At 43.0% G+C, this 15,209-nt stretch overlaps 1 protein-coding gene across 2 annotated transcripts in view; it reads left to right on the forward strand.

Annotated features, from left to right (window-relative positions):
* PLXNA2 (plexin A2) overlaps nucleotides 1-15,209 on the forward strand; it is a 418,876-nt gene that overhangs the window by 357,484 nt on the left and 46,183 nt on the right. For both annotated transcript variants that reach the window (XM_081864876.1, XM_081864877.1), the window contains exons 21-22: nucleotides 4,181-4,323; nucleotides 6,944-7,212. In XM_081864876.1, the coding sequence (XP_081721002.1) occupies nucleotides 4,181-4,323; nucleotides 6,944-7,212 (412 nt within the window). The remainder of the gene's footprint in view (nucleotides 1-4,180; nucleotides 4,324-6,943; nucleotides 7,213-15,209) is intronic.

Raw genomic sequence — 15,209 nt, forward strand, 5'->3', positions numbered from 1 at the left:
GCAAAGCACCAGTGTCTGAAATGGCCAGGGCTGAGAAAAAACCTGTCCCCATAATTCCACAGTGCTAAAAATTCCACCAGCCCACAACATAACTTTGTTTAAATTGAGCTTTCTTGGAACAAGGACTGCTCAACTGATGAACACAGAGAGAGAGACAAGACCACAAGGAAACACATAGCAATGTACTCATAATCTTATCAATCCACTATGTGTTAGGATTAGACAGACTCAGACAAAAGAATCATTCACTTTTTCCTACCCTTGCACTATATACAGACTTTACTCCAAAATAAGTGTCTGAGGATCATAATCATGGCTGTAACAACATTCTGAAGAAACAACATTCTGAAGAAACAACATTCTGTAACAACATTCTGAAGAAGTGTGCATGCACACGAAAGCTCATACCAAGAACTGACTTAGTTGGTCTTTAAGGTGCTACTGGAAGGAATTTGTTTTGTTTTGACTATGGCAGACCAACACGGCTACCTATCTGTAACTGTAACAACATTGTTATAGAAGATGATAGACTGCCATAATCACACATTAGGTCTGCATTCTCCACACACTTACCTTGGATCAAGGTCCACTGAACACTGTGGGGGCTTATTTCCAAAAACATTCATCAAATCAGGATGGAAAAACCCTGCAGACACTAGGATGAGCCATTTCACACAAAACTTTGTCATTTTCATATATACACACATATTTCTTGGCACATCTGTTTTGCCTAACATAACTTTTCCCTGTTGACTGAATACATCTCCAGTACTGAACAGTACCAAGTCTTGTTTCCGTGGTAACTGCCTCCTGCTTACCCTGTTGCCTTTGATCTGGTGTGAATTTAACAGGGCCTAAGCTCACGTACAGCTGTCAAATAAACATTTGGTCAATCTCTCTTAAACACACCCACTCATAAAATGCCCTCTTTTGCAGACGGAGAGGCTCAGAGCTCTCCCGTGAAGTCTGTATGTGAGGGAAGACAGTAACGAGTGTATTGGATACAGAGACATCCATTGCCTGACTAACGTGTGGAGAACAGGATTAGCCCTTGATCCTATTTAAGCAACATGTACAGAGTTTGTTGGTGGCAGGTCATTAGGCCTTGCTGTCTGCTGACCCTTTCCTGAAGGCATTTTATGTGGATGTTAGGAAAGCCAGAAACCTTGCAATGATCCAAGTGTTACATGGAGTGAGTTAGAACCAGGCAGAAAAATAATTTACAGCCCTCGGTGACTGACAGAGTTAGTGAGTGAATTCACACATTTTTACACTGAATAGGAGCGCAGGCCACCCAGTGGAGGGGGAAAGGCCAAAGTCTGGAAGTAGATGTGGAGTTTCTTGCCCGTATTTTGCACAATAAAAAAAAAATAATCATTTCCTATCTAGTATTTCTGCTTCACCCCAAAGCAAACATTGAGATTTTTTTTAAAGAAGACGAAGAAGAAGACAACTTTCTCTTTAAATACTGTTTAAATATTTTTCATTGGGAAATAGAGATGAACACATTCCATGTTGTAATGTTCTGAATGGCAAGAGAGATGGGTCCTCTTCTCAAACCAATACAGCCAGGATAGCTCAGTTAGAGTGTGGTGCTGATAACACCAAAGTTGCAGGTTCAATCTCTGTACAGTGGTGCCTCGCAAGACGAAATTAATCCGTTCCGCGAGTCTCTTCGTCTAGCGGTTTTTTCGTCTTGCGAAGCAAGCCCATTGACGGCTTAGCGGATTAGCGCTATTAGCGGCTTTTAGCGGCTTATCGGCTTATTGGATAAGCAGATAAGCGGCTTAGCGGCTTAGAAAAAGGGGGGGGGAACCCCGCAGGAACTCGCAAGACATTTTCGTCTTGCAAAGCAAGCCCATAGGAAATTCGTTTTGCGAAGTACCTCCAAAACAGAAAACCCTTTCGTCTAGCGGGTTTTCCGTCTTGCGAGGCATTCGTCTTGCGGGGCACCACTGTATGGGACTGCTGCCTATTCCTGCATTGCATGAGATTGGAATAGATGATCCCAGGGTCCCTTCCAACTCTAAAATTTTATGATTCTTTGATTCTATTATAGGCTCCACGATGCATCAGGGCTTCCATAGTGGTGCCATCTTGGGATTTGTAGTCCTTTTAAGGGACTCTGAGATTACATTTGGAAAGTTGGGGAGGTTGCTTTGCGGACAGGGCGGGGGCCTTCTATGATCTGGTTATTGGTCTCAGCCAGAAAAGGATTTGAACACTTTTGGGGGTACTAAAAGCCCATTTATCCTTTGAAGTGAGCTTTTGAGAGCCCAGGAGTTCATTTCTGAGCCATGGTTGTGAACAGTTCAAAGGCAAGCCAGTGAGTGCCATCACTTCCCTGTTCTTCTGCCACCCTGTCTTGGGCAAAGCAGGCGAGACATTGGTGGAAGGTGCTTTGGGGGGGAACCAAACTTTTTTCAAACATTCACTGTAGAGACTTTTTTAAAAAATAGTTTGAGCCATTACAAGTGTTCATTATGACTCTTTCAGGTGAGCAGCAGATTCATGTATGCATGAAGAGACTTATTGTGGTTACTCAGCAGGGTACATATAACTCTGGGAATGTAGCACTCAAAGGTGACTGTTTGAAATGTGCAATTTGTTGGTTTGGGATGTTTTCTTTTTCAAATGAAACACATTTCAAAGCTAAAAGGACAAAGAAGCAGAACACTCTTGTTAGACTGAAGTCTAATTAAGAATCAAGACATTTATTTTCAGACAGTGCTGTTGCAGATCAAAAACTAACTCTTCTCAGCAGTAGTCATGGGTGAGCAATAGAGCGATTTTTACAGAGTTGCCATATAAATGTCAGTCCCATAAAAGGAAGCACCAGTAAATTTTCTCAGATAAGTCGATAGGGTTGAAATCCTATACCCACTTACCTGGGAATAAGTCCCATTGAACTCAATGGGCCATGCTTCTGAGGGAAATGGTTTAGGATTGCACAGGACCTAAAGGTCCTCTAAAACATTTCTGAGATCTTGGAGATTTGAAAACTCATTATTGCAATCACCCCACATCTTCATATTTTACCATGTCATCTAGCTTCTCATCCAGGTTTCCACAAGCAAGACAAACCCAGTGTAGTTTCCCAAGCAGGTTTATAGAAACTAATTGGAATGTAAGCTTATCTCATCAAGCAAGAGCAAGCTGTCTTGAGCCACTCTGCACTGACCAAAAGTCTACAATGGACGACAATAGCCAAGTGTGGGTGGGCAAGTTCTGGGTATCTAGACCTTAACTTGTTCAGCAGGGAAGTCTGCTGTCTTTTACCATAGAAGAGTTTAACGAGAACAAAGAAACACCCCCTAATCAGCACTGGTATTTTTTACAAACAAGTATGCAATTATGTTTGCATCTTAGGGCCAGTTTACATTCACCAGAACAAGCTTCTCCTGTGTGTATGTGTCTTAGGAGAGCATCCACATTCGCACAGTGCCGCCATGCCAACACTTAATGTGTTGGAGGCATGACAGGTGATGCTGCCATATGCGCAGAATGTTTCTGCAGTCCTTCCTCCTTGAAAAGGGGAGGAAGGACTGGATATATTGTACATGCACACTGCCATGAAACATGTTGCACTGCCGCCAGCATTTAGTTTTTGTGCTCTTTCCCTATGCACATCAAAAGCCCATTGCATGAAGCCTGTTGCAGTCCTTTACACCTGCAGTTCTCTACCCCCACTTGAAAGCATTGTTTTCTTCCTGGGCCCTGGCTAATGCCATTTAAGCTGCAGAGCATGGGGAAGGAATCCATGTGCTAGCCACAGCAAAAAAAACCCAAAAACATTTAGGGTGAGGTGTGGATAGAGTGAGTGAGTGACTGTGAAAGAGAAGCTGCACAGTACAGTGATTTAAAAATAGGATCTTTATTTTTATCTAGTGCCTTTCAAGGCATTTTCAGTGCTTACATACAAGGTGTGAACAGCATACAAATTAGCAAGTCTGTTTTGTTCTCAGCATCTGTTCTTTGCATTGTGCTTCTCTTTCTCTCTCTCTCATGCTGGGGAAGTGGCTCCCAGCTTGAGGGCATGTCTGAGTGACACAGAGAGGTCTAGAGTAAACGAGCTTCCCTGAGCTGGCTCATTTGCAGTCCTTGATTGCTTGTACTGCAGCCTGCATTTCCAGTGCTCACTTCTGATTGTCTTGTCTTTCTCCCTCCCTTTCTCTAATAGCTTTTGCAGAGCTGCAGACAGACATCAACGAGTTAACCAGCGACCTGGACCGCTCAGGGATCCCGTACCTTGACTATCGCACATATGCAATGAGGGTCCTCTTCCCTGGCATAGAGGACCACCCTGTCCTGCGTGAACTAGAGGTAATGGAATAGCAGCACATTCTCCCTGTCTCTCTGTTTTATCAGGTAGCAAGCGTTGTTGCTTCCCAGGTTCCCACTAGGAAGCTAGATTGAAACCTACACAGCTGTGAAAGCACCTTTCTGCCTCCCACGCTGAATCTTATTAGAAGTGCTGGGCTAAGCACATTGAACACTCAAGTTCACTGTAACAAAAGGCTTGTGTTTTGTGTAGTTTACACGCAGTTTGCTTCCTCTTGATTTCCTCTGTGTGGCTGCAGTCCTACTATTCCCCGCACCCCCAGTTGCTTAAGCCCCATGACCAGCAGCTGTTTAAAGGTTTCTTGAATTCTCTGTTTGTTGAAAGAAAACCAGAGAGTGGGGGTGTCTGGGGAAAATTACACTCTGCTTGTGCCCCAAGGAAAACAACTCTCCTGTTTTGCAAAGAACAAAACCCAACAACTTCTCAAATTTTCTACATCTCTTCCTCCGCCTGGCAGAGCTCTTGGACCTTGGGCTTTGTCCGCTGAAAAATTGTGTTGCCAGCCATCCCAATTTTGAGTTACTTTTTATATAGATAAAGCAAGTGCAGGAGCAGATGGAACCCATTATTCAGTATGAAAATGCTGCTGCTGGCATTTGACCATGGAAAAATAAAAGAAGGAGCATTGCCATCAGTTGCATTTCTGTGCATTAGTCGCATATGCTGCCTTTGTGAGAGTAATAACATGGAAATGCCCATGCCTCAGTAGTCCTGTGAAGCTGTTTGCATTTCATTTTTCCTGCTGCTGGATCCTGTACAGACATTTCCATGTCCCCTTTGCCTTGTCAGTCAAGATTCTGCTGTAGAATGTAAGGAGCTCCTCAGCCTGCCTCTTCCTACCCCCAGTTTGCAAAAAGGTTACACATGATGGCAGAGAAAATTCAATGTCTGCATATAGGGTAGATTAACAGCTTTGCTGTCCTACTATACTTCTGCAGTACCCTGCCGATAGCTGTTTAACTTATTGATCAATATACGAAGTCCTTCTCTGGGGCTCTAATTAAAACAAGCCTGGTAGCTACTGTTCGTAGCTCAAGTGGTAGTATTTTGAAGACCTGGGCTTGGAGGATCAGACCTAAGTTAAGTGAAAGAAATATACACTAGGTTTTATTTTTCAAGTGTGTTTTTACAATAAAAAGAAAATTGACCAAGCCCAATGGCAAAAATGTGCTGTAGTACAAGTCTCATGGGTTCTGACAGGCTTGTACAACACTTCTTATTTTACTACTAAGCCTAATCAGCTTGTATGCAAATCTCTTTGTCCCTAGTAAGACAGCAGTTATAGACTAGTATGAAAAGGTCATGAACAAAGCTAAATTTGATTGATTGCAAATTAAGCCTAACTAAAGCTTAACCCATTCATGCACTTTTTAATTATTTATTGCTCTAAAACATTGGTCTACATATGGGAGGGTTATATGACGTGAATGGCAGGACCTCTTTCAACCTATATGATTTGATTTTTTTCAAGATGTTTAATGTATATTATAAATTGAAATAACTTGCAGTCAGATAAAGACGAGTTTTACCCCCCAACCTTCCTGTCTCACACACTTTGGGGCAATTAGCCGAGCCACTGGTATTGCACCTGTGGAAATGGGTGTTTAAGTAATCAGTCGTGCCTTGCTTTCTCTATTTATATCACAAAATAGCAAGCAAATATTGATGCTAGCTACTTCTTTTATTTACCATTTCCCAAAAAAGCTATAGTAGTGATGAATGTGCTGCCAATTACACAGCTGCTTAGTTACATAACGTGAGCAACTTGAACACATAAGTCACTGAAAACTTTGGAGAAGAATTATGCTCAGTGCTTTATCATTTTGACTCATAATGAATTACTTACAAACAGGACTAGTGGGAAAGCCTGAATGTTTTTTGTTGTTTTACTGCCATTTCACAATAAAGCAGTTGCCTAAATTAGTAATTAATTTGCCAGTGGGAGTGTCACTTTTGTGCAACCGATGCACAATTCACGTGCCACTTAGTGGGCTTTTAACCTAAGTGCACAGACAATATAATGTACTTCTTAGCAATAAGGTCCTGTACGCAGACCAGCTTTGTGGTCAACCTTAGGTGGGGGACATCACACTTTATCTGCTAGCTCGCCCCATATATAGAGAGACAAGAGATCACTTTCTGAAACCTTTGCTCACACAAGCAAACAGGTACACCCCAGCAGAAATAGTTCAGTTTCTTCTGAGTGACAATAATATATTTGTAACACACAGAGTGGCCCTGTATGCATTGGCTACCCCCCCCAAAAAAAAAGCAGGAAAAAGGAGTTAGATAAAATCACTGTAAATTGTTGTGCTGATTCAGAAGTTTAATTTAAAATCAAGCTGGATTTGAGTTTGTTGGTGTCTCTGATAACTTTTTCATGGGTGATGGCTCATATTATTCATGTATGGTCTGCATTGGTACTGTTGCTGCAGGTTTGTCATGGCCTTTGGCTAGAACAATAAACTTATATTGATGGATGGATGGATGGATGGACTTTGTAGGGCTACACTCTGAGCTTTTGGAAAGTTGAAGCCAGGCTGGAAATAGGAGGCATTGCTCTTTAAACTGATCCCTGAAGACACACTTCCCATTTTACAGGTGCAAGGGAATGGACAGCAGAATGTTGAAAAGGCCTTGAAGCTATTTGCCCACCTGATCAATAACAAGGTCTTTCTGCTGACATTTATCCGTACCCTGGAGATGCAGCGAAGTTTCTCCATGCGTGACCGTGGCAATGTGGCTTCCCTCATCATGACAGGACTTCAGGGAAAGCTAGAATATGCCACTGATGTCCTGAAGCAGTTGCTCTCTGATCTGATTGAGAAGAACCTGGAGAACAAGAATCATCCCAAGCTTCTCCTGCGCAGGTAAAAGTGAAGAGAGAAGGTGGTTTGTAGATGTTGTTACCTTTTTTGGAAAGGCTGTGGTTCAAGAATGCAATAGCCCAGGTGTGCTAATATGAAGGGCATGGGGGCTGGAAAAGTGAATGCTCCCAAGTTCACCCACCAGACTTAACCTTTGAACAGTCTTCTTCTTTGGCAATAACTTGTAGCCAAGTAAGATTTGTCTTTCATAAACACGGTTTTAAAAATGAGTCTGTAAGTGACCATGGAGGCCAATTCTGGATCCACACAGTGGGGACATTGGTTTCCGGGTGGGAGTTGATCACGGTGTGGATTTGCCAAGTGTGCCTTCCTCTTAGCACGTTTCTCCCTTGTGTCCTACGTTTGAGTGTCTTCAAAGCCATGACACCTTTGGTAAAGGCTGTTCTCCAATTGGTGCGCTCGCAGGCAAGTGTTTCCCAATTGTTGGTGTTTATACAATACCATACAGGGACGCGGGTGGAGCTGTGGGTTAAACCACAGAGCCTAGGACTTGCCGATCAGAAGGTCAGCGGTTTGAATGAACATGACGGGGTGAGCTCCCGTTGCTTGGTCCCTGCTCCTGCCAACTTAGCAGTTCAAAAGCACGTCAAAGTGCAAGTAGATAAATACTTTCCAGCGGGAAAGTAAACGGCATTTCCGTGTGCTGCTCTGGTTCGCCAGAAGTGGCTTAGTCATGCTAGCCACATGACCCGGAAGCTATATGCCGGCTCCCTCGGCCAATAAAGCGAGATGCACGCTGCAACCCCAGAGTCAGTCATGGTATTATACAATACCATGTGCTTAAAGACCTCTTGCAAAAACCTTTGCTGTACCATTCTGGTTTTGCCCTGGAAAATCTGGTGTCTCCATTAGAATGTTTGATATCCCAGCTTTCTGCTGTTGTTCCTCTTTCCCAATGACTTCTGAGAAAACTAACATGTTATGTGGATGACTCTATTTGCTTTTGTATTGATCAAGCACAAGCAAGGAGGGCGGAACCTCTGCCATAAGTGTAAGATTTTAAAGTGGGCAAGTCTGGAGCAAAGTGGCAGTAGCTACAAGAGTAGCAAAGGATAACACAACTGGCTAAGAGGAAGCCATGGAGGAGGAGCATCATTCAGTCATAGTTATGGTAGCAAAACTGAAATGTTAGCCTCCTGGCTACAGTTGATGCTATGGGCCAGTTTCCTGCTTAGGGGCACCAGGAAGGCAAGTAACAGAGGGCAAAAAACATGTCAGTTGTATCTGACTATTCTATCTTCTATTAAAGTTATCTGTTGATTTATCTTCTGTAGCACCTCAGTTCCTATGTAATGTCAAGTTTAGTGATGCTGCACTAACACAAAACTTGTGCTAGACCAGTGAGTCTTAGAAATTTGCTGTATGTTCAGAGAGACTTCTGTAAAGAGTCTTTGTTCTGAAAAATCTGAGGACAGAGTTTCAGGCAGTAAAGAGCAGGGAATTCTCATTGTAGTACGACACACCAAGACCCCATGTGACTTTCTCATTTTTTTATTAATTACTTTTTCATGTTGCCTTTAATGTCTCAGAAACTGAGCCAGGGTTCCTTGCCTAAGCTTTTCACCTGACCTGCACCAGGAGTGCCTGGAGGTCTCAGTGTTGTCAAGGAGCAACTCCACATGGGGTGACCCTAGGTGACAGTAATAAGTAAGAATATGCAGCAGAGGTTTTGACAACTTGACAGTTTAAATGCATTACTCAGCTTCAGCAGCCTGACCCTGACCTACAGGGACATTAGCCATGTTACTCTACATTTTCCAGATGTCAGGTTTTTATTCCCAGCCACACTATTTTTAGCCTACCTGGTATGTTGGTAGAGATTCTCTCACCCCTCCTCCAAGCTAGCTATTGTGAATAGACAGGAAATCAGATCCACCAATTAAGTCATGTCCATATAGAGTAATTGCTGGGTCTGAGAGGAATCATTTTCAATATGTCTTCAAGCCACTGGGCAACTGTTCCAAACCGTGCATATCTATTTTAATCCAAATGACAGAAAAAGGAAATAGTAAGGTCACTGTAGGTAGAGCATAGCACACCAAATAAATTTGCACAAATTTTGCATAATGGCACCTACCTTTTGTAGCAATATCTTCTATTTTATTCCTGCATGGACACACTTTGACTGACACAGAGAGCATCAGAGCCTGGAGACTCATGCTAGCTTCTCATTTTGACATCACTCTTGGTAGTGATGGCTTTCTCTAAAGTCTGAACATTCCATCCCTCTGCATATAACCAGTCCCATTTTACTTGCTAGGAAGGCAGTATCTAGGGTACAAACCCTACCAATTTCATTGGATAGCTGCATACAGCCTCATCTATGCTAATGAAAGGAAGGGAAGAAAAGTGCAGAAAGTATGTCAAAGAAAAGCACTGGAAGCAATCATTCTCTTATATCCAGTTTAAGACCTTGCGCAGCCACCCGTGAAATCATACGATAGAGTTAACCTCATGTTACTGGAGACAGGAAAGGGAAATGAATAGGCTGCTCATGGCCCCTGGTAGAGAATAGCATTTTTCTTCATGCCACCAGCCCTGTATAGCACAACTGGGACTTTGTGGTGAACTGGCTGCTGAGTCTTAAAGGGGTTCACTTTGATAGATGGATGAGGATAGAATTCCAGAGTCTACCAGATGGGATCTGTGCTTTCCAAAATTCTGACACCAGAGAACCATCATTCTCACCACTGTCATGAGGTTACACAGGTCCTTAGGTATCAGACACACTCCCTGCCTTTCCAACCTCCACCTCAATTGCAACCTCCACCTTTCTCCAACCTATTTCATCTTCTATTTGGTTGAGCAAGAGAGTAGCTGTCAAAAGGAGGGAAACAAGATGAAGGGCAAGTATACAGGAAAACATGTTCCCTCAGGAGTTAGGTATGGACAGGAGATTAATCTGAGGGGAGATTCAGGTCAAGGATTCAATACACCTAATTTATCTGAATCTTTGAAGTGACATAGTCCTTATGACAAAGCCACTCGGTGTTATGTTTCTTTGGCCTGTTTCTCACAGAACAGTAGTACATGGGCTAATTTTCGCAGTCAGCAGTAATCTTACAGCCTTCTGTCTGAATGATATTCCACATAACATTTGTTGTGTTCAAATATATTATTAGGTACAGGTTATGCCAGGGAAAGTTAACTCATAGGTTGAAAAGGAGGAAAAGGTATTTACCAAGGCATTTCCCCATGATTTTGTGCAAATGCATGCCCATTTTCTGAATGGCAGCTATTCCACAAGGGCAAGACTTAATGAATGTCATGTTGCATTGCATTTTTACATTAGATATGTATCCTAGCCTCTTTGAGTTCTATTTACTCAGTGTTATGACAGAAATGGGACGCGGGTGGCGCTGTGGGTAAAACCTCAGCGCCTAGGACTTGCCGATCGCATGGTTGGCGGTTCGAATCCCCGCGGCGGGGTGAGCTCCCATCGTTTGGTCCCAGCTCCTGCCCACCTAGCAGTTCGAAAGCACCCTTAAGTGCAAGTAGATAAATAGGTACCGCTTTATAGTGGGAAGGTAAAGGGCGTTTCCGTGTGCTGCACTGGTGCAGGCTCGCCAGAGCAGCTTCGTCACGCTGGCCACATGACCCGGAAGTGTCCTCGGACAGCGCTGGCACCCGGCCTCTTAAGTGAGATGGGCGCACAACCCCAGAGTCAGACACGACTGGCCTATACGGGCAGGGGTACCTTTACCTTACCTTTTTATGACAGAAATAAAAAGAACACTATGAAGAGTGAGAGCTCAGTTCCTGCCTTTTCTAAAACTTGGCATGGTTCTTTCTTTGCAGAAGATATTTTGGACTAAAGGTTGCAGTTAAAAGTTTAACAAACTAGAGTTTGGGTAACACAAGAGAGTATTTGCAGCAGAATATATCTAATTCTCTTCTCCCATTCCTATGCAGAGTGAGAAGGCCCTGTGGTTCATATATGTTTGCATTTTAAATGCCATCCAGTGTTCAGCAAAGTGGTAGTTTTGGAACAATGCCAGGGGCAGAATTTCCTTTTGCTTGTGTCTCTGAATTGTCTAACTATATTGCATGTTACCTAACTTCTTGTTTGGCTCCTTACTCTGGCCCTGCTCAGACATTACAGAAATTGAAAAGGCATAAATAACCAGACAGACAGGGGTAATTTTGGCTCATAGACTGCAATGCTGGACTGCCTTGGTACTTGGAATAGGTATGTTACAACACTGCTCCAACACAATCCTTTTCTTGTTCTAGGAATAAGAAAGAGGTGTCTTCAGAGTCATGAATGGGACTGCCAACAAAAGATATTCTAGCTATTGGTGTAGTGTAACTACCATAATAGTAATAGTAGTATTAATTCAGCAACCTGTGAATCTTTGTTTGCATGGAAGGAAACCCTATTTCTGATAGTGGAGTGGAATATGGTCACAGAAGGAGTAACTCAGCTCAGAAATTGAAGTGCTCTGTCATTCCCCAGCCCCCAATAATTTTTGCAGCTGCAGAAAAGGACAGAAGACTGAATTCTTCTGGCAGAGCTGTTAGTAATGACTTTTCACTGTTCTCTAAAAATATAAGGCTGATGATCTCAGCATTTCCTTGCGTCCTGCCACCGCCACCAGCAGGTTTTCTTCGTAATCCAGTGCACCACATCAGAGCCAGCCTGGCAGCTTCATAGCTTCATTCCCAGAGAGACAGAGCACGAGGCAAGAACAACAAGCCCACAGAGGCTGTGTGTGGCAAGCTGTCCTACTGCTCTTGTCTTCTCTTGCCTGCCTAAAGTGTACATGACATGTTTTATTTGACTTTTTCCATGCCAAACCCAGAGTCTTCAGTGCATCCAGTTATGAGCTGTGAAGGCGTCTTGAAGCTGAAAAGGGAAAAGAATTAAGTCAGAAGCAGATGTTTCTCTGCCTGAAGAAGGCTTAGAAAGAAATCCCTGACAGCCTTTCTTGTGGCAGAGTCAGATGCTGGGAAAGTCAACCCTCTGATAACACTAATGCTACTCAAAGTAAAATAAGAACTGCTAAACTGGGACAGAGCAGTAGTCCACAGCCCAGCACAGGATCCTGTTGAGTAGTATAGAGCTAGCACAGAAAGCTTTTTGCAGCCTGAGAGACACTTTCTTTTCTGGGCAATCTTATAGGGGCCACATGCCAGTGATGGGCAGAGCTTGAGGCAAAAGTGGGTGGAGCAATGAATGTAAATATTACTTTTGTACAGTAAACTAGTTTCTACACATACTCACACACCCCCTTCTAGCCTTCACCCATATAAACAAGGCGTGTTCGGCCCCTTAGCCTGAGGTTTCCCATATTACTGCTTGCTCTGTGTCTTAGAGTTTGAATGGGCAGAAATCAAGTACTGTATTGCATGGCTGATGCAGTTTTATTTTTTTAAGTTACAGAAACATGTCAGGAGTAGTTATCAGGAATCTTCATTACAGGCAGCCATAATGTTCTAGGCTTATGTGATAGGTATGGCTCAGTTTCTATAAGCAGCTGGGTCCTATTCAGGTATCCCTATGAAGTGACCCTTCAAAAGCAGAGGTGGAGCTACACACTATGATGACACAAATGGTTGTTTTTACTCCCCACTTCAAATACTTTAAAGTATGACCATATTCATACCATGTATTTAAAGCACTTTGATTACACTTTAAGCAGTCATAGCTTCCCCTAAAAAAATCCTAGCAACCGTAGTTTGTTAAGGGGACTGAGAGTTGTTAAGAGACTCCTATTCCTCTCACAGAACTCTCAGTTCCCAGAGTGGTTTAATAATCAATCCCTCTTCATATGAAACTCTGGGAATTGTTTTTTTTTTCCCTCGCATAATTTTTATTGTTTTTTAAATCATAACAAACAAGAAAATAAAACAGTTTACACCTTGTTGTCACAGATTTCTTTCTATAAGACTTCCTTCAGCTTCCCCTGAAATCATCCATACCCTAATTTAACAAATTCACACAAATCCTAGCTTATATTGACATTATTTTCCCTTTCCTTCTTTTTCTCTTTAGACAATATTCCAACCTTTTCACAGAGCTTTTTTAAACCCAACTAGCGTTATCTGACCTTCACTTATATTTTCCAGATATTCCACAAATTTCCCCCAGTCCTCAATGAACCTTTGGTCTTTTAAATATCTAATTTTCCCCGTCAATCTGTCCATCTCCGCGTATTCTAGTAGTTTTGCTCTCCATTCTTCAAGCGTCGGTATGTTCTGTTGTTTCCAATTTTGAGCCAATAGGACCCTTGCGGCCGTTGTTGCATATTGAAAGAATTTACTGTCATTGTTCTTTATATCACTTCCTGCTAGGCCTAACAGAAAAGCCTCCGGCTTTTTCCCAAAGTTATATCTTAATATACTTTTCATTTCATTATATACACTTTCCCAAAAGCCTTTGACCTTTCTGCAGTCCCACCACATGTGGAAGAAGGATCCCTCTTTTTCCCTGCATTTCCAGCATTTATTGCAAGTTTTATATATTTTTGCTAATTTTGCAGGTGTTATATACCAACGGTAAAACATCTTCAGAAACTCTGGGAATTGTAGCTCTGTGTGATGCACTTTTTCCAGCATTAATCATACAGTGTAGTTTGCCCTAGGGTGCATGAGAAAGCTCCAGTTCATGCAAGACATTGCCTTATGCAAATTAGGACTCTGTACAGGCTTAAACTTCTTGTGAGCTCTCATCAAAATCAGCTGCAGAATAGGTATCAATTTTGATGTAGTTAGATTGAGGAACAGGACGTCAATCCTGCATGATTTCCAATCAACCCCTCAAGTTTCACACAGAAATTTGTGAAACCCTATTCTCTTTTTGCAATAGTGCCATTGGTAGAGAATGAGACTCTTAACCTCATGGACTCGAGTCCCACATTGGGCAAAAGATTTCTGCATCGTAGATTCCTACATGTCTATGATTCTATGAACACAAGTTCAGATTTCTAAAATGTATCTTTAATGGAGATTTGTTACCACACCCCGAACTCTGAAACACCTGACCAGACAGAAACCCAAATGAAAAAGTAGCATTGTTTGCTAAAGGTGAAGGCTGCCATTCTAACCCCTAAAGAGAGTTAAGATTAGGAGTAGCGCTCTGCTAGCTGGCAGGTGGGGAGGTGTCTCCACTGCCAGTGTAAAGCCTGAAATGGGGCTCTGCGGGGATGAAGCATGGCCAGCAATGCGTAGGTCTGGAGAATAATTGATCTCTTTGTTGGACTTCAAGCAGATTATTATTTATTTATTTATACCCTGCCCATGTGGCTGGGTTTCCCCAGCCACTCTGGGCAGCTCCCAATCAAATATTAAAAACACAATACAGCATTAAACATTAAAAACTTCCCTAAACAGAGCTGCTTTCAGATGTCTTTTAAAAGTACGATAGTTGCTTATTTCCTTGACATCTGCTGGGAGGGCGTTCCACAGGGCAGGTGCCACTACCAAGAAGCCCCTCTGCCTTGTTCCCTGTAACCTCACTTCTCACAATGAGGGAAGTGCCAGAAAGCCCTCAGTGGATCTCAGTGTCCGGGATGAACGATGGGGTGGAGATGCTCTTTCAAGTATACAGGACCGAGGCCATTTAGGGCTTTAAAAGACAGCACCAACACTTTGAATTGTGCTCAGAAACGTACTGGGAGCCAATTCAGGTCTCTCAGGACTGGTGTTATATGGTCCCGGCGGCCACTCCCAGTCACCAGTCTAGCTGCCGCATTCTGGATTAATTGCAGTTTCCGAGTCACCTTCAAAGGCAGCCCCATGTAGAGCGCATTGCAGTAGTCCAAGTGGGAGATAACTAGAGCATGCACCACTCTGGCGAGACAGTCTGTGGGCAGATAGGGTCTCAGCCTGCGTACCAGATGGAGCTGGTAGACAGCTGCCCTGGATACAGAATTGACCTGCACCTCCATGGACAGCTGTGAGTCCAAAATGACTCCCAGGCTGAGCACCTGGTCCTTCAGGGGCACAGTTACCCCATTCAGGACCCACCTGCCCCCCAA

The sequence above is a fragment of the Podarcis erhardii genome (genome assembly GCF_964252035.2).
Source record: "Podarcis erhardii genome assembly, chromosome: 6".
NCBI lineage: Eukaryota > Metazoa > Chordata > Lepidosauria > Squamata > Lacertidae > Podarcis > Podarcis erhardii.